Source organism: Hemicordylus capensis, chromosome 4 (assembly GCF_027244095.1).
Source record: "Hemicordylus capensis ecotype Gifberg chromosome 4, rHemCap1.1.pri, whole genome shotgun sequence".
Classification (NCBI taxonomy): domain Eukaryota; kingdom Metazoa; phylum Chordata; class Lepidosauria; order Squamata; family Cordylidae; genus Hemicordylus; species Hemicordylus capensis.
The window spans coordinates 286347848-286375181 of NC_069660.1; the positions used below are offsets into that span (position 1 = coordinate 286347848).

The 27334-nt window shown below is 41.8% G+C and overlaps 1 protein-coding gene across 9 annotated transcripts in view; it reads left to right on the top strand.

Moving 5' to 3' along the window:
* VPS13B (vacuolar protein sorting 13 homolog B) overlaps positions 1-27334 on the top strand; it is a 714157-nt gene that overhangs the window by 497310 nt on the left and 189513 nt on the right. For all 9 annotated transcript variants that reach the window (XM_053245154.1, XM_053245151.1, XM_053245153.1 and 6 more), the window contains 2 exons: positions 9012-9714; positions 26366-26503. In XM_053245154.1, the coding sequence (XP_053101129.1) occupies positions 9012-9714; positions 26366-26503 (841 nt within the window). The remainder of the gene's footprint in view (positions 1-9011; positions 9715-26365; positions 26504-27334) is intronic.

A 27334-nucleotide genomic window follows, 5' to 3' on the forward strand; every position in this document is an offset into this window, starting at 1 on the left:
CATTGTTTGCCTGGCATCAAACAATTATGTAAGCAAGGGGTAGGTTTGTTGCTGAGGCCACAATTGTGCTCTTTCATGCTTCCCTGATAGGATGGAATACTTCCAGGGAAGGGTGGTATTCATTGAAACCCATTCAGTTATTATCACACCACCAACATTAGTGGATATTTTTAAACATCCAAATGATTTTTTAGCAGAAGAATAATATGCATAAGAAGTAAAACCCTAGACAAACAATTGCCTAGATCATAAAATGTTTTTAAGGGTTACACACATTAATTTCCAAGCCTGAATCATAAGAGAAAAGAAATTCAACTTCAGGCAGCAAACTTTGCTTGTATAATTAACTGTGAGCCTTGCATATAATGTAATGGTTTCTCTTCTCTTTTCTATTACTCTTTTAACTGAAGAACTAACAGAAAAATCTTTACATAAAAATGGAAGTCAGTTTGCATGCTCTTGCTCTTTCTTCCACAGCTGTATCTTCTGTGAAATAACTTGTTTTGCTGTTTGCAAATTTGCAGTAATGCAATGCTGTTGCATTGAAATGTAACATAATGGTTTCACTTAGAAAACTGTACCATTCACTTGTGAAGACATTTGAGAATCCAGGCTAGCATAGAAATGATTTATTGGCTTGCCTTGCATTTCCTTGTTTTGTTTGGGTCTTGGAAAAATAAATATCTCTACTAACCTTTTTGTTTTCCAATTATTAAATTGGAATGAGGATTTTTTTTAAAAAGAAAAAAAAAGACTAGGGTCATATCGTTGCTTAAACAAACCAGTTGATTCATGCCATGTATTGGCTCTGGTAATACAATATTTACACTGATGTTTTAGGATGCCCAGCAATTGTGTATATTCAAGAGGGTGGACCATATAGCCTTTATCTCTCTATCTTTTTAAATGCTTGAATCCAAGGGGTTAAGCTGTAAAGTCACTTATCTCAACACATGACAAGGAGGAATTTGCCACAGTTCCCTAGCTACTAGCATAGCTTTCATCACCTTCTCAATGGTGGCTACTATGATATGAAAGGATGAAGAAAATGCATTGAAGCGATCTAATAAGTAAACTATCAACTTGACATTTTTCAACTATTGAAAACTTTTTCACATTGCAATTCATTCAGACAGAGAAACTGTACAATTCCTCTGATTTAAGACCCATCTGGTTCTGCTCAAAGCTTTGAAACTATTCTCTCAGCACAAAACATTTTAGAGCCCTAGACTACTTTTCTTCGCCAAACTATCCATTTTTAAGCCACAAATATTTTCCCAGTACTTTTAGATTGTATCTAAAAAGCGTATTTTAACAGTATTTTAAATAGTTTTTAAAACAATAACAATTTATCTTGATAGATGACATGCTGTGTTTTTTCATTTTATTTTAATTAGCCATTGTGAAACCCAATTCCCCTTTGTTTTATTCCTTTGAATACTGTTTAATTACAGTTATCATGCCAGATATCTTAAAGGTTATTTTACCAATACAGTTTCATTTAACATAAGCCATATGGAATCAATAGTACTGTTTCCTAAAGTAAATGCTTGGAAAATCTTACATTCATATGTTAAGAGTGCACATCCTTTCCTCATTAGTTGGAAAGTACAGGGATTTTGGCACAGGTTCTGTGTGGAAGCATTGTGCAGCTTTTATATGGATTTTGTTTTTAGCCTTTGATGACACTGTTTAGAATAGGAAGTATCTAATAAGTAAAGCATTTTGTCTAATGTGCTGCCAGTGTGTTTAATATATGCCTGGAGGTCTGAAACATTATCTTCTCCACTGCAGTAATATGCATTTAATTCTCTGAAAGCAGAAGGTCGAACTTTTAAAAGGGACTCAAAGTACATTTTCAACTAAAATAATTTAAAACACATGTGATAGGGGACCTGAGTAATGTACAGTTGGTTTTTATGGTTTAATCATGATCATGTTAATGCACACCAGTAGCTAATTAAAGAAAACGTTTATTGTTCATTTTAAATGGGTTATGTAAAGAGTAAGTGAACTGATATAAATGCAGCTCAATGATAAATGTTGCCATTACATTTGCTATCAGGAAGCTGATATTGGTGTTTTTGACATCTTTAAAGTATTGGCCCGTTTCTTCCATAACAAAGCAAGGAATGTTTTTAGAGTCTTGCATTTGGAATTGTTCACTGGTATAAAGGGATATTCGGTTGATGCCCAGATTTATTACCAAGCTTTCCTTTTAAAGTTAATAGCTGCAAATTCTGACTCTGTAACTGGCTAAGTGACATGTAAAGATATATTTCCTCCAAGAGGGTGCATCCCTAGCTGATCTCAAGGACTGTATGTCTTGCTTATAGCCTTTCCAGAGGTGCTTTTCAAGTGGTACTATCTGTGTGTCAAGTTAGGAGCAATCTATGTGTTTTTGCTTAACCCATTTCTTGATCCAGGACTGCTTTTGAATGGGGCTTTAGTTACATGTATTCCAGTCCTGGAGTAGAGGCGGGGCTAACAGCCAGCCAATGGCAAGAGCACCTGTCTCTCTGTACATAATATCTATTTCATTAAACTATTAATATTCCTGGTTCCATTCCACTGCCTTGTCTTTGCATGCCACAACTCTTTCCCTTGGATTCTACACTGTCCTCAGGGGTAGACTCCAGGTTGATGCCTGCCCTTCTCTTAGAAGTCCATTTGAGCCCAGGGCTGACTGACTTCAGTGGCCAGTGATTGATGAGTTTCCCCTATAGTTGCTTGAATACTGGCTTTAATATTTTGGTTTTTTTATTGTGAGATTTTATGGTTGGGTTTTATATTTTTTGTATTCTTATTTTTGCACAGCACCTCAACCTTCTAGATTGCTAGTATAAAAATAAGAATAGTATACCAAGCTTCAGTTGAATTGTTGTTGGGTTTTTGTGTTCTGTTTTGCTCAAGAGCAACTTGATAAAACTGTAGTTTTGTTTTGCACACTAGGGACTTATCTCTCTCTCTCTGTTAGAGTCCAAATTGAGTAAATTGGGCACTGGAAACAGAATGAGGAGCCTTTCCCCCTCCTCTGTCATCGCACAGAATATAGCAGACATTGCCAATCTAGGATTTGCCAATCATACTTGATTAAGCTTGCATCTAATAAAGTCGTCATACCGCATACCTGAAGAATCATGCCATACTTAAATATTACTGGTTTGTCACTATCAAAATGATCAGTTTAGCAGTCATTATCAAAATACATATAGGGTTCTCATGGGAAGAGAGCTGGTCTTGTGGTAGCAAGCATGACTTGTCCCCTTAAGCTAAGCAGGGTCCACCCTGGTTGCATATGAATGGGAGACTAGAAGTGTGAGCACTGTAAAATATTCCCCTCAGGGGATGGAGCCACTCTAGGAAGAGCAGAAGGTTCCAAGTTCCCTCCATGGCATCTCCAAGATAAGGCTGAGAGAGATTCCTGCCTGCAACCTTGGAGAAGCTACTGCCAGTCTGTGTAGACAATACTGTGCAAGATGGACCTATGGTCTGACTCAGTATATGGCAGCTTCCTATGTTCCTGTGTGATTCACATTGGAAAATGTCATATCCAGAAGAACAAAGCCCATACTATTGATGTTTCTGTTTGAGAGTTCACTAGTAATGATTATGATTCAGTACATTTATAAAAGTAAATATTCTTTATTTGAATAAAGAAATGTACATGGCTTTCTGTGAGTCAGAGAACCGTGTTAACAGATTTCAAGGGAGGGGAAAAGAAATGTTTAATATGGCAGGCACTATAGTAGTGGCTATACCATCTACTTAGATGGTGTTGAGTATCAAATTTATGCTCGGCACATCTAACTCTAACATGAAGGATACCATGGACAGCCAGGAAAACAAACAAATGGATCATAGAACAAATCAATCAAGAATTATCACTTGAGGCACAAATGACCAGGCTCAAAGTATCGTACTTTGGACACATTATGCGAAGACCCAACTCCCTTGAAAAGTCCATAATGCTGGGGAAAGTTGAAGGTAAGAGAAGAAGAGGACAACCAGTAGCAAGGTGGATGGACTCGATTATGACAGCAATGAATGCACTACTGAGAGACCTAAAAGGCTAAGTTGAAGACAGATTAACCTGGAGAGAATCTATGCGGTTGCTAAAAGTCAACTCCGACTTGACGGCATTTAATCTCACTCATCAGTCAATCAATCAACATCAAAGTCAGGGATAGGCAACCTTAGCTCTCCAGTTGTTGTTGAACTAGAATTCCCAGCATGCCCAGTCACAATAATTTGTGGCTGGGGATGATGGGAGTTCAACCACAGCTGGAGAGCCAAGGTTGCCTATTCTTGATATAAATAAATGGTATAGCCACTGCTATAACCTCTGCCATGTTGGGAGAGCAGTGGCTTTACTTTCATCCCCTGTCCAGTTGCTCTGCAGTGTGCCTCTACATACCAGTCTTGTGTGGGTCAGCAGTTTTGACCCTTCACTGACTGAGAACAAAGTTCATAGAATAGTCAATGTTCCGTGACTAGACTTGACTACAGAACACTTCGAGGTTTAAGGAACTTCCCCACCACTACCCCCATCCCTGAATCAGTGCCATAGGTGTTTAAAGACTGTAGCAGTAAATGCTATAGAAGAAGGCTTGAAGGAGCTGCTTTTAAAAAAATAAAATAAGCCTGAGCAGGCATATGCACAGTTGTAAAACATTTAAAATAATTTCAGGAAGAGGTTTGTGCACATATGCAGAGGAGCAAGAATTCACTTTATCTAGGCAGACACAATGCGGTGGCCATAAAATTACAGTATAAGATGATAGATGAAGGTTAAATGTTGTCTGACTTGTTTTACTGTAAGAGCAAATTCATCAATGGAATAAACTGCCTAGGAGGTTATATTATATTATTATTATTATTATTTTGTTTACACAGTCAGACAGGTGTTATTGACTGGTTTGTTTTATCCAGACATCGAGTCCTTTCCAAGGACCTGGGATGGCTGAATTTTATTATCAATATTGTTGCTGTTATTATTATAGATATCGTCACAGAATATTATTTATTTATTTATTTATTTATTTGATTGATTTCTATACCACCCTTCCAAAAATGGCTCAGGGACACAGAGAAATAAATAAAGATGGACCCCTGTCCCCAAAGGGCTCACAATCTAAAAAGAAACATAAGATAGACAAGACACCAGTAACAGTCACTGGAGGTACTGTACTGGGGGTGGATAGGGCCACTTACTCTCCCCCTGCTAAATAAAGAGAATCACCACGTTAAAAGGTGCCTCTTTGCCAAGTTAGAAGGCTGTTCCCAGTAAAGTTGCTTTTTGTAATTGGCTGATGGTGATTTATTTATTTATTATTATTTATTTTACATTTACATTTCTGTGGCCCCTATGGTGTTGAGGTGCTCTTCAAGGTCTTTTGGAATTGTACCTAGGGTGCCAATTACCACTGGGATTATTTTGGTCTTTTTCTGCAACAGCCTTTCCATTTCAGTTTGCAGATCTTTGTATTTTGTGATTTTTTTCTATTTCTTTTTCCCCCCTATTCTGCTATCCCCTGGTATTGCTATGTTGATTATTTTAACTTGTTTTTCTTTCTTCTCGACCTCAGTTATATCTTGAGTATTGTGTGACAGATGTTTGTCTGTTTGTAGTCAGAAGTCCCATAATATTTTTGCATCTTCATTTTCTACCACTTTTTCAATGTTATGGTCCCACCAATTTTTGGCTACAGGTAGCTTGTATGTTTTGCAGATGTTCCAGTGTATCATCCCTGCTACCTTGTCATGCCTCTGTTTGTAGTCAGTCTGTGCGATTTTTACAACAACTGATTAGGTGGTCCACTGTTTCATCTGCTTCTTTACAAAGGCAGCACTTGATATTTGTTGTTGGTTTTTCGACTTTTGCTCTTATTGCATTTGTTCTTAGTGCCTGTTCTTGTGTAGCCAATATTAAACCCTCAGTTTCTTTCTTCAAGTTGCCATTCTTAAGCCATTGCCAGGTCTTGGTGATGTCTGATTTTCCACTTATATTGTGCAAATATTGACCATGCAGTGGCTTATTTTTCCATTTTTCTGCTCGGTTTTTGACTTGTTCTTTCTTGTAGGCCTGCTTTGTTTCATTGGTGTTGAATAGTTTCTCCTTATTGACCATTTTAAGTGCATCTTCTTCATTGTCCTTTATATATTCTTCAAGGCCTCTTTTCAACTCCTCTACTGTTTGATGGACTTGCAGTATTCCTCTTCCACCTGAGCTGCAAGGGAAGTATAGCCTATCTACATCACTGTGGGGGTGCAGAGCATGGTCATTATTTCCCTGGTCTTACGATCTAGCATCTCTACCTCTGCCTGGGTCCAGTCTATTATTCTTGCAGTGTATCTCATAACAGGTATAGCCCAGGTGTTTATGGCTTGTATGGTGTTCCCGCCATTGAGGATTTTGACTTGAGGATTTTTCTAACTCTCTTGATGTATTCACTTCCAATTTTTATTTTAACTTCAGTGTGTGCGATGTTATGTTACCTGGAGAATGCCCAAGTATTTGTAATGTTCTTTCTCTTCCAGGTTCTTGATCTTGCTTCCATTGGGCAGTTCTATTCCTTCTGTTTTTGTTATTTTCCCTCTGTTCATTATTAATGCAGCACACTTGTCTAGTCCAAATTCCATTGCTATATCGCTACCGAATATACGGAATATATGTATTTAGCAGTGATTCGATTTCTGACTGGGACTTTCCATACAACTTCAGATCGTCCATGTACAGCAGATGGTTGATTTTACTTGATGTTTTAGATGTTTGGTATCCGAGGCCAGTTTTGTTTAGTATTTGTGAAAGTGGGGTCATGGTGATTACAAACAACAGAGGGGATAGTGAGTCCCCTTGGAAAATACCTCTTCTAATGCTAACCTGTCCAAGTGTCTCACCATTGATTGTTAACTGTGTACTCCACATGCTCATTGGTTTTTTAAAATAAATATCTGAATGTTTTTGCTGACACCAGTTGTTTCTAAACATTTTAGTATCCATGTGTGAGGCAATGAGTTGAAGGCCTTCTTGTAGTCAATCCATGCAACACTTAGATTTGTTTTTCTTCTCTTGCAATTTTCTAAAATCATTTTGTCAATCAGCAGCTGGTCTTTTGTGCCTCTGGTGTTTGGGCAATTTCCTTTCTCTTCAACTGGAAGCTGCTTATTAGTTAATAAGTGTTGCATCACTTCATCTGCTATTATTCCAGTTAATAATTTGAACATGGTTGGCAGGAAGGTAATGGGTCTATAATTACTTGGAACTGCACCTTTTGCTGGGTCTTTCATTATGAGATGAGTTTTCCCAGTTGTTAGACATTGTTCAATATCACCTCCTTGCAAAATGTGATTGAACTGTTTTGATAGTTGTTTATGGAAGCTTGTTAGATGTTTATGCCAAAAGCCATGCAGTTCTTCGTATTATTATTTCTTGTTTACACAGTCAGACAGGTGTTATTGACTGGTTTGTTTTATCCAGACATTGAGTCCTTCCCAAGGACCTGGGATGGCTGAATCTTATTGTCAATGTTGTTGCTGTTGTTATAGATATCGTCTCAGAATATAGGCTGTTCCCAGTAAAGCTGCTTTTTGTAATTGGCTGATGGTGATTTCTGTGGCCCCTATGGTGTTGAGGTGCTCTTCAAGGTCTTTTGGAACTGCACCCAGGGCGCCAATTACCACTGGGATTATTTTGGTCTTTTTCTGCCACAGCCTTTCCATTTCAATTTGTAGGGCTTTGTATTTGGTGATTTTTTCCATTTCTTTTTCTTCTATTCTGCTATCCCCTGGTATTGCTATGTCGATTATTTTGACTTGTTTTTCTTTCTTCTCGACTACAGTTATATCTGGTGTATTGTGTGGCAGATGTTTGTCTGTTTGTAGTTGGAAGTTGTTATTATCATTATCATTATTATTTATTCTATTTCTATACCGCCCTTCCAAAAATGGCCCAGGGTGGTTTACACAGAGAAATAATAAATAAATAAGATGGATCCCTGTCCTCAAAGGGCTCATAATCTAAAAAGAAACATAAGACAGACTTCTTTGTAGATTCCTACTACGGAAAAGCAAGTCATTGTTAATGGTTATATCCTGCACTTCTCGGAGATGTAATACACATATTAACTCCAAACTCTCAACAAAAAGACCTTTTGTGTAAGCAATAATGCTCGGGAGGCATTATAGCACAATAGTGCTCGGGAGGCACTGGCTGATGCCATGAAGTTTATTAGCCTCTGAGATCAGGTGTTCCCGTTTCTCTCCCCTCCCCCACACACACACCTCCGCTCATGATCTCTCCATCAGTCAGGGAACTATGTTTTATCAAGTCTAAGGAATTTAACTGCTGGGGAACCAGGGTTTTCACCTGGCTTATTTGTTTTTACTTAACTGAGGATGGTGTGTCACACCAAAAAGTCTTATGGTTTTATGTTTACCAGCGTTTTGTTTTTCTTTGCGCAATAAAAGGTCTTTTTGTTGAGAGTTTTCTTAGTATTGATATTTTGGTAAGGCTGCAATGTTGCCATATGTTTGCGTGCATAATATCTATCTCTTTCTCTCTCTAGTTTGTCCTTTCAGAGTTGAACAATATATTTGAGTAAGATACCTATTAAATCAGCATCTCTATTAGACTCCATAGAATGGATACCTGTATGCCTGTAAGGTGTAAAGCTTTGAAAGTTTAACCACTCATTTAAATAAGATGTGGCTTTTCGGACTCAATAAATTATGATTATAATTTGATTCTAAGAAACATTTCTTCCCCACCCCCACTACATATTTTTCTAGCATTTCGTTAAATGTGAGTCATCATTTATCTGGGACAGAAACCTGCTGAGTTTTCATGAGTGATTCCTATTTTAAAAAGTTAACTTGGCAAAGTTTCTTTTTAAAAAAATAAATAGAACTCTCTCTCTCACTTTATGTTATGTAGCAATTGTTTTATGTCACTGAAATGGAAATACTTGGGATATGGCTATTTTAAATTTATATAATGTTTTTCTTCCCAGGTTTCCAAACAGGAGCAGAAAAAGACAGACACATCTGATGGAGGTATGGTTGAAACATCTTCACGTTACAGTGGAGCCCAGGACAGTGGCATTGGCAGCGACAGCGTTAAAATCAGAATAGTCCAAATAGAACAACACAGTGGCACCAGCCAACACCGTATTGCCCGTCCCTCCCGACAGTCTTCTATTGTGAAGAACCTGAACTTTATTCCTTTTGACATTTTTATTACAGCAAGCCGTATCTCCTTTATGACTTATTCATGTAGTAGTTTACTTAAATCAAAATCATTGGAAGATCAGAAAGATGGTGAAAAAACAAGCAAAAGTTCATTAAATTTTCCAGAAACAGATTTGGGTGTGGATCGTGATTGCAAGAAAATCAGTGGAGCAGGTATTTCATCAGTAACAGCAGATGATCTCCTGAACAGTAACAGTTTGTTAACCTCTGGGAAGAAGGCAGGTCTTTTGTCACTGGAAAGCCTTCATGCATCCACAAGATCATCTGCTAGACAAGCCTTGGGTATAACTGTTGTTCGACAGCCTGGTCGCAGAGGAACTGGTGACTTGCAGTTGGAGCCATTTTTGCATCTTGTTGTATCTCAACCTTCTTTGATCTTAAGCTGTCATCACAGAAAACAGAGGGTGGAAATATCTGTGTTTGATGCCATCCTTAAAGGTGTAGCATCGGACTACAAATGTACAGGTAAGATCATTTGGCATCCTTAAGATGATAAGGAAGAAGAATCCTTCTCTTGTTTGAAGACGAACAAAAGGAATTATTAGTTCCCAACACTAACTTAGTTTAGATGCTTATTCACTTGTGCTCCCTTTTTCACGGGCACAGGATCTGGTTGCCACTAAATTTTGAGGAGGAGAAAAACATTATAAGCACCATGGAAACAGTGTAGCATAATGCTTCCACTTGGAAATGCACAAGTGTTCCCCACACCCCAAGAAACCAGAGCACACGCAAGAGGGTCTGTTTGTTTTACTTCTTAAGCACCTGGATTTAATGTAGTAGAGCACTTGCCATTGTTCATTGCTGTTATTTCTAAGGTATCTTTATTTTAAGGGGGTAAGCATCTTGGAGTTTCTTATGAGAGCTGCTTGCAAAACTTTAAGGCACATGAGAGCTTTTAGGTAGTCTGATCAAATCCAAATATAAAAGGAAAGGTGAATCTGCCAATTTTTATCATGCCTTACATGAGAGGAATCCTTTGACTAGGGCTTGTCAACCCTTTAAAACTATAAGGGTGTGTGTGAGAGAGCTAAAGAGCCTGTTTCATGTTATTACAGTCTGCTTTTAACTTATTAAGAAGTACTAAACTAAAAGGAATAATTCTTGCTTGCTCTGTCTTGCTTGTTCTGCCATCTCCAGTGGTTATTCAGCTAATTCTTCTTCTACTAGTTTCCGCTGTGTCCCCTGTTACAGAGATTCAGTCACAGGATTATTCTCACAAGTCATTCCTCAGTCGGATTTTAATTCTGAAATGTTTACTGTATGGTCATATTATCGGACAGACGTGCACCAGAATTCTAGAAGTTCTTTGCAGTGTTAATTACTGTTGAGTACATAAACTTGTCAGCTTCCCATAAAGCATGGTAGTTTCCTTTACGCATTGTTAATTCCACTCTCTTTGGAAAGTTCATGTTAGCCACTTATGCGCCTGATATTTTCATGGCTTTTGTTTAGAAGAGGTGATGTGTCTTAACACACTGTGAGGTATAATAGTAAAGGCTACTAAGTAAGTGTGTGTGTGTGTGTGTGTGTGTGTGTGTGTGTGTGTGTGTGTGTGTGAGAGAGAGAGAGAGAGAGAGAGTGAGAGAGATCTTCAGTAAAATTTCTATTTATTCATTCATTTATCATATTTATATACCACCTGATCTGGTTTTCAATCAGAAAAGGTTGAAAATTAGATTATATTGGAGTTAGAGTAAAGCATATATGTCTGCTCTGAAATCTGTGATGAGCCATTGCCAAAAACGAGCATTAAAATAGCAAAACAATTGCCAGTCTTCTCACTGACAAAAATACAAGAATTTTGATCCAAAATACAATTCTATGACTCCAAAATATGGATGTTTCATATTTAAAATTATTGGCCTAGCTCTTCTTTTGCTGTATCTCATTAAACATATGATGACTTTAGCTGAACAGCAGCAATTTTTCTGCTCTTGCCAAAACTTATGCAATCCATCTAACTGTCAAATCATTTTCAATAAAAGAATACATGGAAGCGTTTCGATATAATAGGCTGAATTTTCCATCACTAAAGTGCTGCCTAAAAAAAAAAAGTTTATAAATATTTGGAGCAAAAATAAATAATATTCAAAATTGCAATGATGGTGGGAACAAATGCCACTGGTAATAATTGTCTGATTGACTGATTGTTTGATTAAAATGTGTAAAATTTCTAAGAACTATATTTAAATTTTAAAAATATAGTCCCTCCCACAGACTTTCAGTCTAAGACAAGACATAGTAAGGAGAAAGGGAAAGTAATAGGGGTCAATTGAGATAAGTCAGAGTAAACAGATGTGTCTTAAGGAAACACTTGAATGTGAAAACAGAGGTAGATCATCCGATGTCAAGTGGAAGAAATGTTCCAGTGAAAAGGAACCACATGGGAAGAAGGATGCAGATAGGAAATAGGAAAATCTTAGACTGAAGAGGAAGATTGGTACCCGTACAATGAAAAGTCAAGGGGAAAGAGAAAGAAGAGGATTCAGAGGAGCAAGACCCTGGAGGCATTTGACAGTAGATGCAAGAAGCTAAGGCAAGAGTTAAGATCCTTAAGGGTAGAAACAGTAGGACCAGCAAGAAGAACGCTGCAATCAGTACAGGAAATAATTGTGTAGACTAAAATTCTGCTAGCCTATGGTAAATCAAGAGCAGATTCTAGTAATCAGCTGAAAAAAATAATAGGGTAAAAGAATGAAGACATTGAACTGATTCACTGGCAAGGATTCAAAGAGCTTTTTAAAGATGTACCCACAGTGTACCCCAGCAAGTGCAAAGTTTTTGACTGCTTTTTGTTCCATGTATTTTAGATTGTGAGTCTTAGAGTAATGTACTTATTTATTTACAGCACTTAATTATTTTAGGTGTGGTGTTCAACAATAAATGGTGATAATGATAGTGTCTGCATTTTATTTTCTCCCTGCTCCTCAAAAGTGGGTCTTTTTGGAAATAGCAGCAATATTGGTACTATTCGTGTGTAGTCATCAGCTAGGCCATTTTTCCTGTTTGCAGACCATTCCTAGATACTGTGTACTGATAAAATTGAATGTTTCAGCCATAAACTCTTGTATCTTCAGGACACTCTCTGGTTTTGGAACTTTGTGAATGTTGAGCTCCTCAGCAAAATGTTGGGAGTCTCAGACTAGGAATTCTAATTGGCAGCCAGACCCAAATTGTCTGTGTCCCCATGAGAAGTTGCTAGAGGAGAGATCTATGGACTTGCTCTTTGCGGTGCGGTAGTGTCACCAGTGTATATGGTCAAATAGTAGTACTGCAGCTACCACCACAAATGAGAAAGGCCAGTAGAATTCTACCTGATCTTTTGAAACCTCTGACTCTTACCTTGCTCTTCATTCTAAGGCAGTGGCAGCTGGTGGGCACTAGGGCTAGGCGGGGTGGAGGAGAGCCCACTCACCAAGTCAGGAGCTTTCCCCTCCCCCAACCGTTTCCCTCCATGCTGGTGGGGGGAATGCCCGCTGACATGGAGGAAAGCAGGGAGGGAGGCAGAAAAGCAGGGGCAAAAATAATAAATCAGAAACAGGGGGAAGTAGAAACCAGGGCAAAAGGAGGAAACCAGAAAAATAGGGAGAAAACATAAAGCAGGGGCCAGAAGGCAAGAAGGGGGGAGAAAGCAGAAGCAGGGCCAAAAGAGGCAGCCGGTGGGGGCGGGGGGAGAGAAGGCAGGTTCCAAAAGGCAGAAGATAGAAAGCAGGTGGTGGAGGAAGAGGGGCAGAAAAGAAAACTCAAGGAAGAGAAAGCCAGGCATTCCTCCACTAAACAAAACAAACAAGCTACCGGAGAAATTCAAATTTATCACTACAGGCAGCCAGCAAATTCTTCAAAGCGATGAGCTTCCTTCAGCCCCTCCTCCTTGCCTCTTGCTTCCTTCCTTGGTTTTATTAGCTGGAACAGCCTGCTAATCAAGCTATTCCATCCAGGCTGATTCCTAGGGGGTGCTGGCCTTGCATTGACCACTCCAGGAACTAAAAAAAAAGGGTTAAAATACGCTTCTTGGTGGCTTCAGGGACTGTATTTTCTACGTATTTTTTTGTTCCTGGAGTGATCAATCCCAGGCCTATGGCCCCTAGGAATCAGACTGGAATAGCTTGATTAGTGGGCTGTTCCAGCCAATGAGACCAAGGAAGGAAGCAACAGACAAGGAGGAGGGGCTGGAGGAACCTCTGTGCTTTGGAGGATTTGTTGGCTGCCCGTATTGGTAAGTTTGAGTTTCTCTGGTAGCTTGTTTGTGTTGTTTGTTTGGTGGGAGGGTGGCACAACCCCTTCTGCCCTTACTGATGAGCCACTTCTGGTCTAAGGAGCCAGCGTGGTGTAGTGATTAGAGTGCTGGACTAGGACCGGGGAGACCCAAGTTCAAATCCGTATTCAGCCATGAAACTAGCTGGGTGACTCTGGGCCAGTCACTTCTCTCTCAGCCTAACCTCAGGTTGTTGTGAAAGAGAAACTCAAGTATGTAGTACACCGCTCTGGGCTCCTTGGAGGAAGAGTGGGATATAAATGTATTATTATTATTATTATTATTATTATTATTATTATTATTATTATTATTATAAGGTACTCATTACTCCTCTGATAAAGCTCAAGGTTTTCTCAGATTGCCCCCTACTAATTACCTGCTTATTTATCATCTTCACTGATTGCCTGGGAAATGCATGCCTTCCTTCTGGACCATTAGCCCGAGCAGTCTCTCTTGTGTGCTTGAGGCTGTGCTCTTGTTTCCATGATCATTTATCTTGAGATGAAGTGGAGGCAAATCAGTATCACAAAATTAACCAGAATATCTTATTCTCACTTTCCTGGTGCTTTAGCTTCTTGTTTGCTCCTTAAATGTATAAACAAGTAACAGAATCAAATTAAGTTAATGATGTTTTATCAACCCATCAGTCTTTATTTCGGTCTTTGACTAACATAAGGTAAAACATTAAAACAGTGTCGTTAAAAGCAGTCTATGCCTAAGGAAAGCAGTAACTGTAAAGTTTGAACTAAGAATTATAGAATGTTCTAAAATGAATTAAAATATGATAAAATACATGCATAAAGGCTAAGAAGTTTAAAACTATGAGCATAAGACTAAATTCTAAAAGAAGCTATAAAAAGTTATGATTAGAATTAAAATTGGATTAAAATATGATAAAATGAAAACTGTTTAATGGGTGGGAAAGGCAGCAGTGCAGTATGAACTACGTTGGGCCCAAATCTCTTTCTCCCTGTCAGCTTCATCAGGAAATGACATAACTTCCCGAAATGCCTGCCTGGAGGCAGTAATGGGCTGGATGACGAATAACAAACTGAAGTTGAATCCAAATAAGATGGAGGTACTGATGGTGGGGGATCAGGACTTGAGAGATGGTTTAGATCTGCCTGTTCTCAGTGGGGTTACACTCCCCTTGAAAGATCAGGTACGTAACTTGGGAGTGATCCAAAACTCACTCTGGTTTCTCAGGTTGAGGCAGTGAACAGGAATGCTTTTTACCTGCTTTGGCTGATACATCAGCTACACCCATTTCTGGAGATAAATGACGTTAAAACAGTATTACATGTGGTGGTGACCTCCAGACCTGACTACTGTAATATACTCTACATCAGACTGCCTTTGTACATAGTTCAGAAACTACAACTAGTACATAATGCGGCAGACAGGTTAGTCTCTGGGACAACATGAAGGGACACAGATTTTGAAAGAATTGCACTGGTTGCTGATATGTTTGTGAGCAAAATACAAAGTGCTGGTCATTACCTATAAAGCTCTGAATGGCTTACGTCCAGGGTATTTAAGAGACTGCCTTCTTTGTCATTAACCCTTCCGCCTATTAAGTGTTGGGAATTCTCTCTGGTAGGAGAAACCCTTTTTCATTATAGCAGAGTGCACAGAGGCACAACCACAAATTCCACAGCGGAATTTATTTAAGCATGTGTGTATGCTAAGAGTAAAGTAATTTGGAGCCAGTTCATAGTTTCAAATCAATATAAAGTGTATTTATTAGAGAACTCCATTCCAGATAGGAAAGTGAGGAGTTAGGATCTCTAGCTAGCTAGCTGGATGCAGATGGATTCTGCATCTCTGCACACATGGTGCAGGGAGAGGAGCTTGCATGTTGCAAGGTAGAAGGAACAGGAAGAGAAGGGGGAGAGAGGAAGGAAGTGGCTGGAAGGCAGGAAGTGTCCCTAAGAGTAGCAATCTACATTCCAAAGGGATAGTGTCAGAGCAGTAGAGAAGGGATGACCAATGTCTTGACCCTCTAGCCCTCTGACTCACTAGTCTGTCCTCCACTGTCTTTTAGACAAGAGACAGCGCAAAGTCCTTCACTTCCAACATTAAGATCATCTGGGGAGGTCCAGTTACAGTTGCCACTGGCTTGTCTGGAGGCAACTCGGGGCAGGGTGTTCTCTGTGGCTGCCCCAGGGCTTTGGAATGCACTCCCTGTCAAAATTAGAGCATTTCCATCTCTGATTGCTTTTTAAAAGACCCTTAAGGCACACCTGTTTTATCAGCCTTTTAATTAAAATTAAAATTAATTTTAAACTGCTTAATTGTTTTTATCCTGTGGAATTATTTTAATTGTTCCACTCTGTGAATTGTTCTTAATTGTTTTTATTCCGTGAAAGTGTTTTGTTTTGTTTTTGTTTTTATATTGTAATTTTGATTGTGTACATCACCTAGAGATGTATCAGGCAGTATAGATAGATAGATAGATAGATAGATAGATAGATAGATAGATAGATAGATAGATAGATAGTTTTTGTTGGAGGTCAGATCCTGGCAGATTTTGCATGCTGCCACACAGAACTTGACAACATTGTGTGTTGTAATAGGGTTTCAGTAGTAGAGAGATGTAGAAGTGGCTTGCGCAGCCTGGCAACTTTGTAAGTAGTGGGAGAAGGAGAGTATTGCCGATGTCTCTATAAAATAGGCAGGGTAAGAGGACATGCTCTGTGGTTTCAGTTTGGCCAGCATCACAGGGGCACAGATGTTTTGGAAAGGGGATCTTCTTGTATCTTCTATCTGGCTTAGCCGAAGGGAGGGCCCTGCAGCGAGCCAGGGTGAAGGCTCTTCTGTGGTTAGGGGCCTCTAGGTGCTTTAGATATTTAACAGATGCCACTATATCCCTTAGGCTTTCCGAGATAGGGGAGTTAGGCACCCTGTGTAGGTCAGCTTAGTGCTCTGCATCCCTTATGCACTGTTTAAGAAGTGTCCCGGCTTGCTCATAACTCGATGAAAATAGATGGGGGGGGGAAGAGCCCGAGTGATGTTAATTTTGCTAATTTTGCCTACAGGTTTCACTTATAGGTGGATTGGTATCCATCCTCCACCGTTAAGGGGGCTAGGAAGAAGGATAGACTTAGCCAGAAATTATGGACAGCCATACTCTGGCCTTCACTTTCACCAGTGAAGTCATGTCTCCAGTCATAAGCCAGCATTGGAGACACGGCAGGGTACCTGGAATACTGTTCTTGGGAATTTAGACTGGACAAACTCCAGAGAGGCTATGTTGGAGAAGGGGCCCAGCTGGGCTCCGTAGAGAGGTTGGGCCAGCATCTTAGCTTATTATCAAATAACTAATAACATTTTTTAAAAATCCAGCACTGGAACTTATGCAGCGATATTTCATCAGCTTCTTTTCAAAGCTTCAAGCCTTAAAACACAGATTGTATGAATAAATAAATGTGGCTTTAACCACTTAAGCAATGGTGTGGCCCCTTAAAGTTTTGATTGCCTCATGACTGGGAGGACTAGTACTCAAAACTCATCATTCTATATTTCATGAGTAATGCCACAATGGAGCCATTTGGCAAATTATTATTATTTTTTGAGATTTGCCACACACATTTCAGTACTACTAGCCATATGTTGTATTATTTATTACCAGAAAATGCAGTATTGGGAACAATGCATCTGGATTGTGATCCATTGTATCCATAAGAACTGGGTTTCTGCGCCTGCGCAGGGACCTCCCGGGCTGACTAGCTAGCTCCTCTTTGCGCCCCGCCCGTCTGCACGTGCCTTGCAGCTTCCGTTAGAATCGACGGTTGGGGCGCCTCTCCTTCAGTTTTCTCTTGACCGCCAAAGCGCTTACACATCTTGGCTGTTGCTCCTCAATTATTATCAAAACTTTTGACTTCGGACTGTTTGACTATTCTCTACTGAGCGGATTAATTGGTTTGACTTCAGAACGAACAACGGACTTGATTTGGGACTCTGATTCTAACTTCGAAGTTTGTACAGGACGGTTTTGACTCGGAACGGTGAACGGAATTACGGACTCTGCTTTGTTTGTTCCTAAGATTGTTTACTGAATTTGACTCGGAACGGCATTTGGACAATGGAAGCTAAGAAGACATTCAAACGATGTGAAAAGTGTCGAGCAAAGTTGCCTTCGACTGATTATCACGACGCCTGTTTGATGTGCCTAGGAGAGAATCATAACACGGCGGCATGTAAGATATGCTGCTCGTTTTCAAAACAAACTAGGCAAAATAGAGCTCTCAGGCTTCGAGCTGCGTTATACGAGGAGGCACTTCGGCCGCCAACTCCTCATCCGTCGGCGTCGATGAGTTCCGGTTCAACATCGGGAGCTTCGATGTCGAAGGAGTCCGGTGCGTCAAGCTCCCCGGGATTGGGTTCCAGTGGGTCTGCTGATAAGCAGTCTAAAACCACTGTTGACGCTCTGTTTAAGAAACCAAAGGAGGTTTCCAAAAAACGGAAGCATAAGGATAGAGATCGTCATGCTTCTGAGAGGGAAGGTCGCCATCGTGAGGAGTCTCGACATCGAACTCCCTCACCGACGGCAGCACAGATTTACGACGTGGACTCGGCTGAGTCCCCTACAGCCTCGACGTCGACACCTCCGGTATCGACGGTCAGGATGGTCTCGGCTTCGACATCGACGTTAGTCTCGACGTCGACACCAGCGCCGACATCGAGATTGGACCAAGGCAGTCTGGGACAGGCGTCGACATTGGAATCGACATCGACGTCGATATCGGCGTCGAGACATTTGCAAGTCTCGGCATCGGAGCCTCCCATAACTGCCCAGGCGGTGTATGCCATTCCTCCGTCGGCGTCCACGGTGCCGGAGCAGATATTGAATGTGAACACTGCTCCTTCATCGGTGTTGACGGCTTCGACATTGAGGAGGATTCCTCATCTTTTGTCACCGGCATTGACGCCGGCACAGTCCCCCTCGACGCCAAGGACTCCGAGTCTGGCTACACACGGGGACGGACTTAGAGAACTGCTGGAGTCGAGTTCGAGTACACCCTCGGGTGCGACGTTTCGCGGCTTCCTGTCGACAGGCTTAGACGAGGGTCCTGGAGGTGGAGAGCTGGCTGATCTGCCTCATGTTGCCTCACTGACACCAGCAGTGGTCCAGGATCCAAGAACCGATGTCGGGTGCTCTACAATGCTGCAGCCAACTCATTCCTGCGGTTTCCGCCATGGGGTGCCGGATGATTATGCAGAGTTCTTGCGTTGGAAAGCGGCACAGGTAGAAATGCAACCAGTGCAAGGGCTGCGGAATTTTGTGCAGGCTGGACAACTTGCTCAGCCGCTGCTGCAGTCAGAGCATGCGGACCATCAGGGGCCGTCTGTGAACTTGCCTATACAAACACCATTGGTGCAAGTTCAAACCTACATTCCAGAGAATTCACAATTACCTGTGGTCCAGACGAGGATGCCAGAAAAACCTGCTGGGAAAAGAAAGAGGAAAGCAACACCTCCTCCTTCTGAACCATCATCTTCACCCTCTGATGACAGTGAGGACGATGAGTCGGGACCAGCCTCTGACAGAGATGATATCAGTCGTAGGTCTGACCCCCCTTCGGATGTGCCACCAAAACTATCCACCTCGCCAACTGAGGAATTGAAAGCTTACCATATCCTCATAAGGGACATCGCTGAAGCCCTGGGCATGGACGTAAGCTCTCCGGATGCGGACGTTGCTGACCCGGTCTATAATATGATGAAGCGGTCTAAGACTTCGCATCCTGTTGCCCTCACCATGATTCCTGGGATAGACAAGGCTGCGAAGGTGGCATGGGACTCAGTGGGGGTCGGGGCTCCGACTTCCAAGCGCATTGAAAATTTGTATAGGGTGACTGAAGGAGAGAACTCTTACCTGTTACGTCATCCTATACCGAACTCCTTGGTTGTCAGTTGCGCTTCATCCACCAAGAGTGGACACCGTCATTCCACGCCTGCTGACAAAGAGGGGAGGAAAATGGACGTTATGGGTCGAAAGATCTATAGCACCTCCAGTTTAGCAATTCGTATTGCTAATTATGCGGCGTGTATGGCACGCTATAACCATTTACTTTGGGATGCGCTCTTACAGGATTCATCCTCTTTGTCTCCGGAGGACTTCCAATGGAGATTTAATGATGTGTACGAAAGAACAACGGCAATAACGCGCCAACAACTGAGCGCATTTAAACACTTGTCGGAGACGGAATCGAGAGCAATGGTGACGGCAGTGAGCTTGCGCAGGCATGCGTGGCTTCACTCAGCAACCCTGCAGGCAGACATGAAGGAGAAAGTCGAATCCTTGCCATTTGACGGCAAAGGTTTATTCCATGAGGACACGGACACGTCAATGGAGACGTTAAAAAAATCTAAATTCACTGCCCGCACCTTTATGGTGCCTTCGAGCGGTTCCAGCTCAACCGCAAGGAGCCGCACTTATTATCAGAGAAAGAGTGATCGGTATCGGGACCGCAAAGAATACCGAAGACAATTCAGACCTTACCAACGCGGTAAGGGCTTTAACCAAAAACAAAAAGGAAAAACAGCTCGTCAAGGCGACAAGGACGCTTCCAGCAAGAGTTTTTGACGGGACTGTTCGTCCACTGCATCAGTTTTGCAGCAGCCAATTAAGTCCAACGCTACAATCCAGGACCCACTACATCGGCCCTGTAGTTGCCAGGATCAACATCAAACTGGCAAGCCGTGCGCCAGCATGGCACAACATAACATCCGACCGGTGGGTACTGAGAATAGTGCAGACTGGATATGCGTTGGAGTTCGAGACAAGGCCTCCCTTCTCTGGACTGGTCTATACGCCGGCCACGGAGGTGTTGCGGGAGGAGGTCAAGGTGCTGCTGGAGAAACAGGCGATCACGCGGGTGCAATGGGCGAACAGACTGACCGGCTACTATTCCCGGTATTTTCAGATACCAAAGAGAGACGGTGGAATAAGAGCCATAATGGACCTGAGGGGGCTCAACCTCTTCATTCTGACCAGGAAATTCAGGATGGTGACGCTGCAGGGAATTCTGCCTCTGCTGGTGAACGAACAGTGGGCAGTTACTCTGGATCTCAAGGACGCTTATTTTCATATCGGGATACAGGAGAGTCACCGCAAGTTCCTCCGGTTTACAGTAGGAGCACAGATCTATCAATATGTGGTGCTTCCATTTGGACTTTCTACTGCGCCCAGAGTGTTCACAAAGGTGATGGCGGTGGTTGTAGCCCACCTGCGAACTCAGGGCTTGAGGCTGTATCCGTATTTAGACGATTGGCTCGTGGTGAGCCACGACAGGAGTTTACTGACCCGCCAAGTGCAGATGCTGCTAGCCTTGTTGGAGTGCCTCGGCATCAATGTGAATTGGAAGAAGTCGAGACTCGAACCCATGACTCGAGTGAACTTCATCGGAGCAGTGCTGGACTTGAAATTGGCCAGGGCGTTCTTACCTGCGGAAAGAATTACCCAAATGCACGAACTCATACGTCACTTTCAGAGGACTCCACGGCAGCCAGCGGTTCGAATCCAGCGGATGTTGGGTTTGATGGCATCATGCACCGCAACGGTGTCACACACGCGCCTCCGCATGCGCACATTGCAGCATTGGTTTCTCCACAACTTCCGACCCAATGTGGATGGCCAGAATATGCACTTGACACTACCACAACATGTCCTCGCCAGCCTGGGGTGGTGGCTAGACATGGACAATTTGGGCAAAGGAGTCGAGTTTGTGTCCAAGGAGCCCACCTCCCGGATAACGACAGATGCCTCGATGGCGGGCTGGGGTGCGCATTGCGCCAGCGTATGCGTGCAGGGGACATGGACCCAGTTGCAGAGACTTCAGCATATAAATTACTTGGAGCTATTGGCTGTGTTTCAGGGCCTAAGGGCATTCGAACCTATGATAAGGGGACGGTCAGTACAGCTGGAGTTGGACAACACGACGGCGATTGCCTACCTCAACCATCAAGGGGGGACAGTGTCACTGTCTCTTTGCCTACTTGCGAGAAAAATATGGGACTGGTGCATTCAACATTCAATTCACCCAGTGGCAATACATATAAAGGGTGTAGACAACTGCTTGGCCGACAGGCTCAGCAGGGACATCAGTTTCAACCAAAGACACGAGTGGGAAATCAACCCGATGTATCTCGACAGGGTGTTCGAGATCTGGGGGGGTCCCATCGATAGACTTATTTGCCACGGTTGCCAACAAAAAGTGTGCCAATTATTGTTCGCGTGCGGGCATAGGCCAGGGATCCCTGGGGGATGCTTTTCAACGGGCCTGGAAGACGGGGCTGTTATATCTTTTTCCCCCGCTGCCGTTAATGGGCCGTGTGGTTGCGCAGATATTGCGGGACCAAACGAAATGCATACTTCTGGCCCCATGGTGGCCACGCCAGCCGTGGTTTGCCACACTTCTGGGAATGTCTCATTCAGTGTTCCACAAGTTCCCCAGGGCTCCAAACCTGTTGCAAAGAGAACACGGAAAGGTGTTACACCCCGAGGTGCACTCTCTCAAGCTGACCGCTTGGAGAATCAACTATTAAACAACATCTTACTAAACAGTAGGCGTGCGTCGACAAGACGCAGTTATGCCTGCAAGTGGAACCGCTTCAAGAGTTATATGAGGGGGAAGAGTGTCACGCCATTGCGTGCGACCCCTCGGGATGTGCTACGTTACCTGACATCGCTCAAACTGAGTGGATTGGCGAATGTCTCCATTAAGCTGCATTTGGCTGCAATCTCGTCAAAGCACAGGGGATGGGATGGGTCCACGGTTTTCTCCCACCCGGAATGTAAGCGTTTCCTGAAAGGTGTAAATAACCTTTACCCTCCTGTGCGCAGCCCAATGGAGCAGTGGAGTCTGTCTTTAGTACTCTCCGCCCTAACGGAGGCACCCTTTGAGCCACTGGCGACTATTCCGCTAAAGTTTCTGACTTTGAAGGTGGCATTCTTGGTAGCCATTACATCGGCTAAGAGAGTGAGCGAGATGACGGCCCTTCGGATGGATAGACCCTACACTCAATTCTATCCACACAAGGTTGTGATGCGTCTCGATCCGAGATTCCTGCCAAAGGTGGTAACAGATTTCCACTTAAATCAAGACATAGTGCTGCCAACTTTTTTCAGTAGTCCAGAGACAGACTTAGAGAAGGCCCTCCACACGTTGGACGTGCGTAGATCACTCCTATACTATTTGGAGAGAACTCATGGCTTTAGGAAGAGTAAAAAGCTTTTTCTCTCCTTCCGGGGGCGTAGCAAGGGCCGTCCAATCTCTCGCCAGAGACTTGCTCACTGGCTAGTGGAACTGATTTTCCTCGCCTATAAAAGCCAGAAGATAACACCGCCAAAGACGGTTCGGGCTCACTCTACTAGGGCCTACGCAACGTCTGCGGCACATCTGTCAGGCATTAAAATGGCAGATGTCTGCCTGGCGGCGACATGGTCATCGCATCTACCATTCGTGAAGCATTATGCTTTGGATCTGCGATGGCTAGGGAGGCGAATTTTGGAAGATCAGTGTTGAAACGTGTGTTGGCATAGCTGGGGGTCATCTGCACCCGCCTCCTTATGGGGTAGCTTGCTAAACACCCAGTTCTTATGGATACAATGGATCACAATCCAGATAAACAGGTTGCTTACCTGTAACTTATGATCTGGATGTGATCCGTTGTATTCATAAGTCCCTCCCAGCCGGCCCCGCTGCAGAATGCCTGGACTAGTGGATGCTGGTGTGCGGATCGTCATTTATATGGCGGTCTGCGAGAAATCTGAAGGAGAGGCGCCCCAACCGTCGATTCTAACGGAAGCTGCAAGGCACGTGCAGACGGGCGGGGCGCAAAGAGGAGCTAGCTAGTCAGCCCGGGAGGTCCCTGCGCAGGCGCAGAAACCCAGTTCTTATGAATACAACGGATCACATCCAGATCATAAGTTACAGGTAAGCAACCTGTTTTTTTGAATTCAGTTAGTAAAATTAATATTAAGGCCAATTCCTACAACTAATTGACCATCTGCTGCTGATTTATGGGTAAGAGCTGTATATTCCAAATAAAATGTAGAATTCTAAAAGGAAGAAAATTAGTGTTTTTGCAGCCCTCTTTTGTGCCTTGAGCCACCCTGATGCTGAAGCCACGGGGGAAACCCCTTATATGGAATTGTGACACATGCAAAGAAACAGCCATTCCTGATCGAGTAGTAGGTTGGATATTAGAAGAGGAAGTTACTGTTTGTACCTCTATGCTATCATGCTGAGATATATTATTTTGCTCCGTCGTGGAAAATGTCAGTTCCTCTCCTCTCCTTCTCCAGTTCCTAATCCATATGAGGGCTTGTTCTCTTAACTTATAGCTGCTAAATTTTATTTAAAATCTTTCATGAGGGACTCTGTCACAGTTTTTCTGAAAGGCTAAGAATAAAATGGAGGACTAATGGATGATCAACAAGGGGCAGTTTTTGCTGATCTCCCCTTCCTCTGGAGCTCACTGTGCTTTCTGAAAAGATTTCAAGGGGAAATTGGTGAAAATCATCCCTCTCCGGTTGTGTGCACAAAGCATCTTTTGGCATGTGCAGTGTTAGTATGGAATGTCAGCCAGTGTCTGCTAGATTGCTCCACCTTCATGTTTGTTTATGATCACAAAGAATTCTAAAAATTTAGTGAACCAAGACTTCCCTTTGCATAATACATGCCGATTCTTCTTCAGGACAGCTTGTTATCAGTGCTTAATAATTTTCAATTGTGTCTTTTACCAGTTTATCTAGATAATCATTAGACTGATAATGTAACTTCCTGGTTCTCTTCTCAAAAATTAATTTTACATGGGTTGCATTTTAATCTTCTAGTGAGAAGGCTGGTTTATGGATATATTACATAAATGAAAATATCAGCAGTTTCAGTTTGAGTTCTTTAAGAATTCTCAGGTTAACATTGTCCAGGTCTAATGACTACTTAGTTTTAAATTTGTCAGCTATACAAATATAATGAGCTTTCTAGGTACTTCTTCACCGTTGTTGTTGTTGTTACATTTATATCTCACTCTTCCTCCAAGGAGCCCAGAGGGGTGTACTACATACTTAAGTTTCTCCTCACAACAACCCTGTGAAGTAGGTTAGGCTAAGAGAGAAGTGACTGGCCCAGAGTCACCCAGCTAGTTTCATGGCTGAATGGGGATTTGAACTTGGGTCTCTCCAGTCCTAGTCCAGCACTCTAACCACTACACCACGCTGGCTCTATTATAATGTTGAGTTTAAAATTCAATGGCTCACGTTCACTAAAAGTAACTTATAATCATTGGAATATGGGGCTAGCTTAAGTTTAGTTAATGCTTTGTCATGCTTGGCTGGACTGTCTTCTTTGGTGTTGTGCATAACATCCCATGATGACTTCAGTACTGTTAGCTATAAAAGATCAGCCTGAATTATTGCCTTTACAATAACCCAGTCTTGGTGGTGAAAGGCATAGTATGACAGTATTAAAACATAGAAAATGCCTTTGTCGTGTTCTGCGTTACATTGTTTTGTAATTACCATAGAAAATGCAGTCCTCTAAGAGAGAAAATAAAGAGAGAGAAAATAATGTATATAGCACACTGCACATATGTTGCTGTAAAATCAGTCCCTGAAAATTGATCAAATAAAAAAAAAGCCCTCAGAAGAATGTGCTAACTTTTAATCTTTTCCCATATAGATCTAAAGTTGCTATCAATTGGTTTCAGTATGTCTTTGAAATTGCATAAGGGTCCATATATGCTAGGTTTTATGTGAATCATGTGATTAGGTTAAGAAATACATTCCAAGACAGACTTTATAAGCTCACTTCACACCACACTGCCATATGCTGACTGTAAGTGAAGATATTAAACTACTGTTCTTGAAAAGAAAAGAGGTGATCTTGCTTAAGGTGAATAAGGCAGTTGGTAACATACTGAAATTATCTGAACATGAGGGAAGAATAATATTCTCTTTAAGCTTCACAGTATAACAGAAGAGGGTTAAAGGTCATGAATGGTAACACAATGTATGATTATTAAGCCAGAATGAAACAATCTTGTAGCTGAAATTCTTAAAGAAATGTTTTTGAATGCTCAGGCACTGCAGCCACATAAAACTCACAGAGCTATTATAACAAAGGCTGTCGATTGCCAAAGATCTAAAAAGTTTTACGCAGTGATGATTTCTCATATACATTGTCCAGGACCTGAAGAAAGACATCGAAGTACCAAATGTGAACTTTTAGTCACAATTGGGAATATTAAGGATTGAGCAAAGGGGTCCCATTAAGGAGGGCCAAGAGGAAAAGCTACTGAAGTTAACTTCAAAAGCCTAGTAGTAAAAAGGGATTGCAATGTCAGTGAAACTGCAAACTGTATCAAATAACCCATAAGTAGAAGCACTCCATTGCATCTCAAAGCATGTGGTTTTCTGATCTTTAAGGCTTGTTTATAGTTTCTTCTTTCTCTTCCATTCTCCTCTTAGCTTTGCTTTACTTTTGTGCAAATTGTTTTAAAAGGTGGCTATGAAAATTTTAATTGCATTACTCCTAGGGTTTAGAATTTAGATCACAAACAGTTTTGGAAAGAGTGTATACAGTTATTAGACATACATGCCAAGCCTAATGGTCTCTATACGGTTCCTTTTTAGTGGCAGCAGTAGTATTTGTTGATTTTTAGCTGTACAAAGTATGGAGGATTATCATAATGCAGGAGAATTATCATAAATGCAGGGATTTATACAAGACCCTGTGTCAATATATTTATACAAAGTTAATAGAATGTGACTATCAGCTATAAATACTTTAAAAAGCTACATGTACATAATTTGTTAATGACATGTCATAACTAGATTCTTCTTACCGGTAGATCCTGGGAAAACTCTGCCAGAAACTCTTGATTACTGCAAGACATGGTTACAGACAGTGGCAGGAGAAATGGATGATAAAAGTGGTATCCCACCTCCTCTCATCACACTACAGATTAAAGACTTTCTCAATGGGCCAGGTAAGAACTCATTATTAACTGTGAATTTACAGTTGCGCTTGTCAATTGCCAATTGCGTTTAATTTATTAATATCCATGGCTCTCAAAGCAGAGATCCAAGTGGTTATTAGAGAAGGTGCACTCTTTTATTTAAACTATTTTTAATTCACTTGCAGGAAGGTGGTAGCTGCTGCCATCTTTTCCTTTAGAAATGAGAAGTCTCATTCCTGGGAAATAAAATGATAAACTTTGTTGCCTCATAGTGACCAGCTTGCTTGTCTCCTGTTTTATCTAACACAAGACAATGGTATCCTAGGAAAGCCTTTATAACCTTTCAGAAGGCCCAGCATATTTTCTTCAAGTTAGAGGGGCTTACTTTTTTCTTTAAGTTAAGAAGGCTCATGTTGAGGACATTTGACATCTCTCACATACAGGGTTCTGAAAATTGTTTTGGACATGTGTCAGCCAAAATGGGGGACATGCTTTCTCAAGAAAATTATAACTTCAGTGTAGAAGTATTAAGTAAATGCAAGCTTCGTGCTGTCTGCCAGCACAATTTGTTAGCCACTAAATGCAGCCCACCACACCTACCCTATGGCCTGCCAGGTGATTGACAGCCCCCATGCTTTGCAGTTTGAGGCAGACATCAAAATCAGGAGGTTTATTTAGTCCCTGACAAGCCACCATATTGTTTACATTCTGTTTAGTGACTCAGGTTGTGTAAGCACTAGCCCAGGGGTCTGCAGCCTGTGGCTTCTGAGCCTCTTTGAGTATGTGCATATGGCTCTTTGTTAATATGACTCACAGCAAATAAAAACTTGGGATATGAGTCTTGAGTCCTTCCTAGAAAAA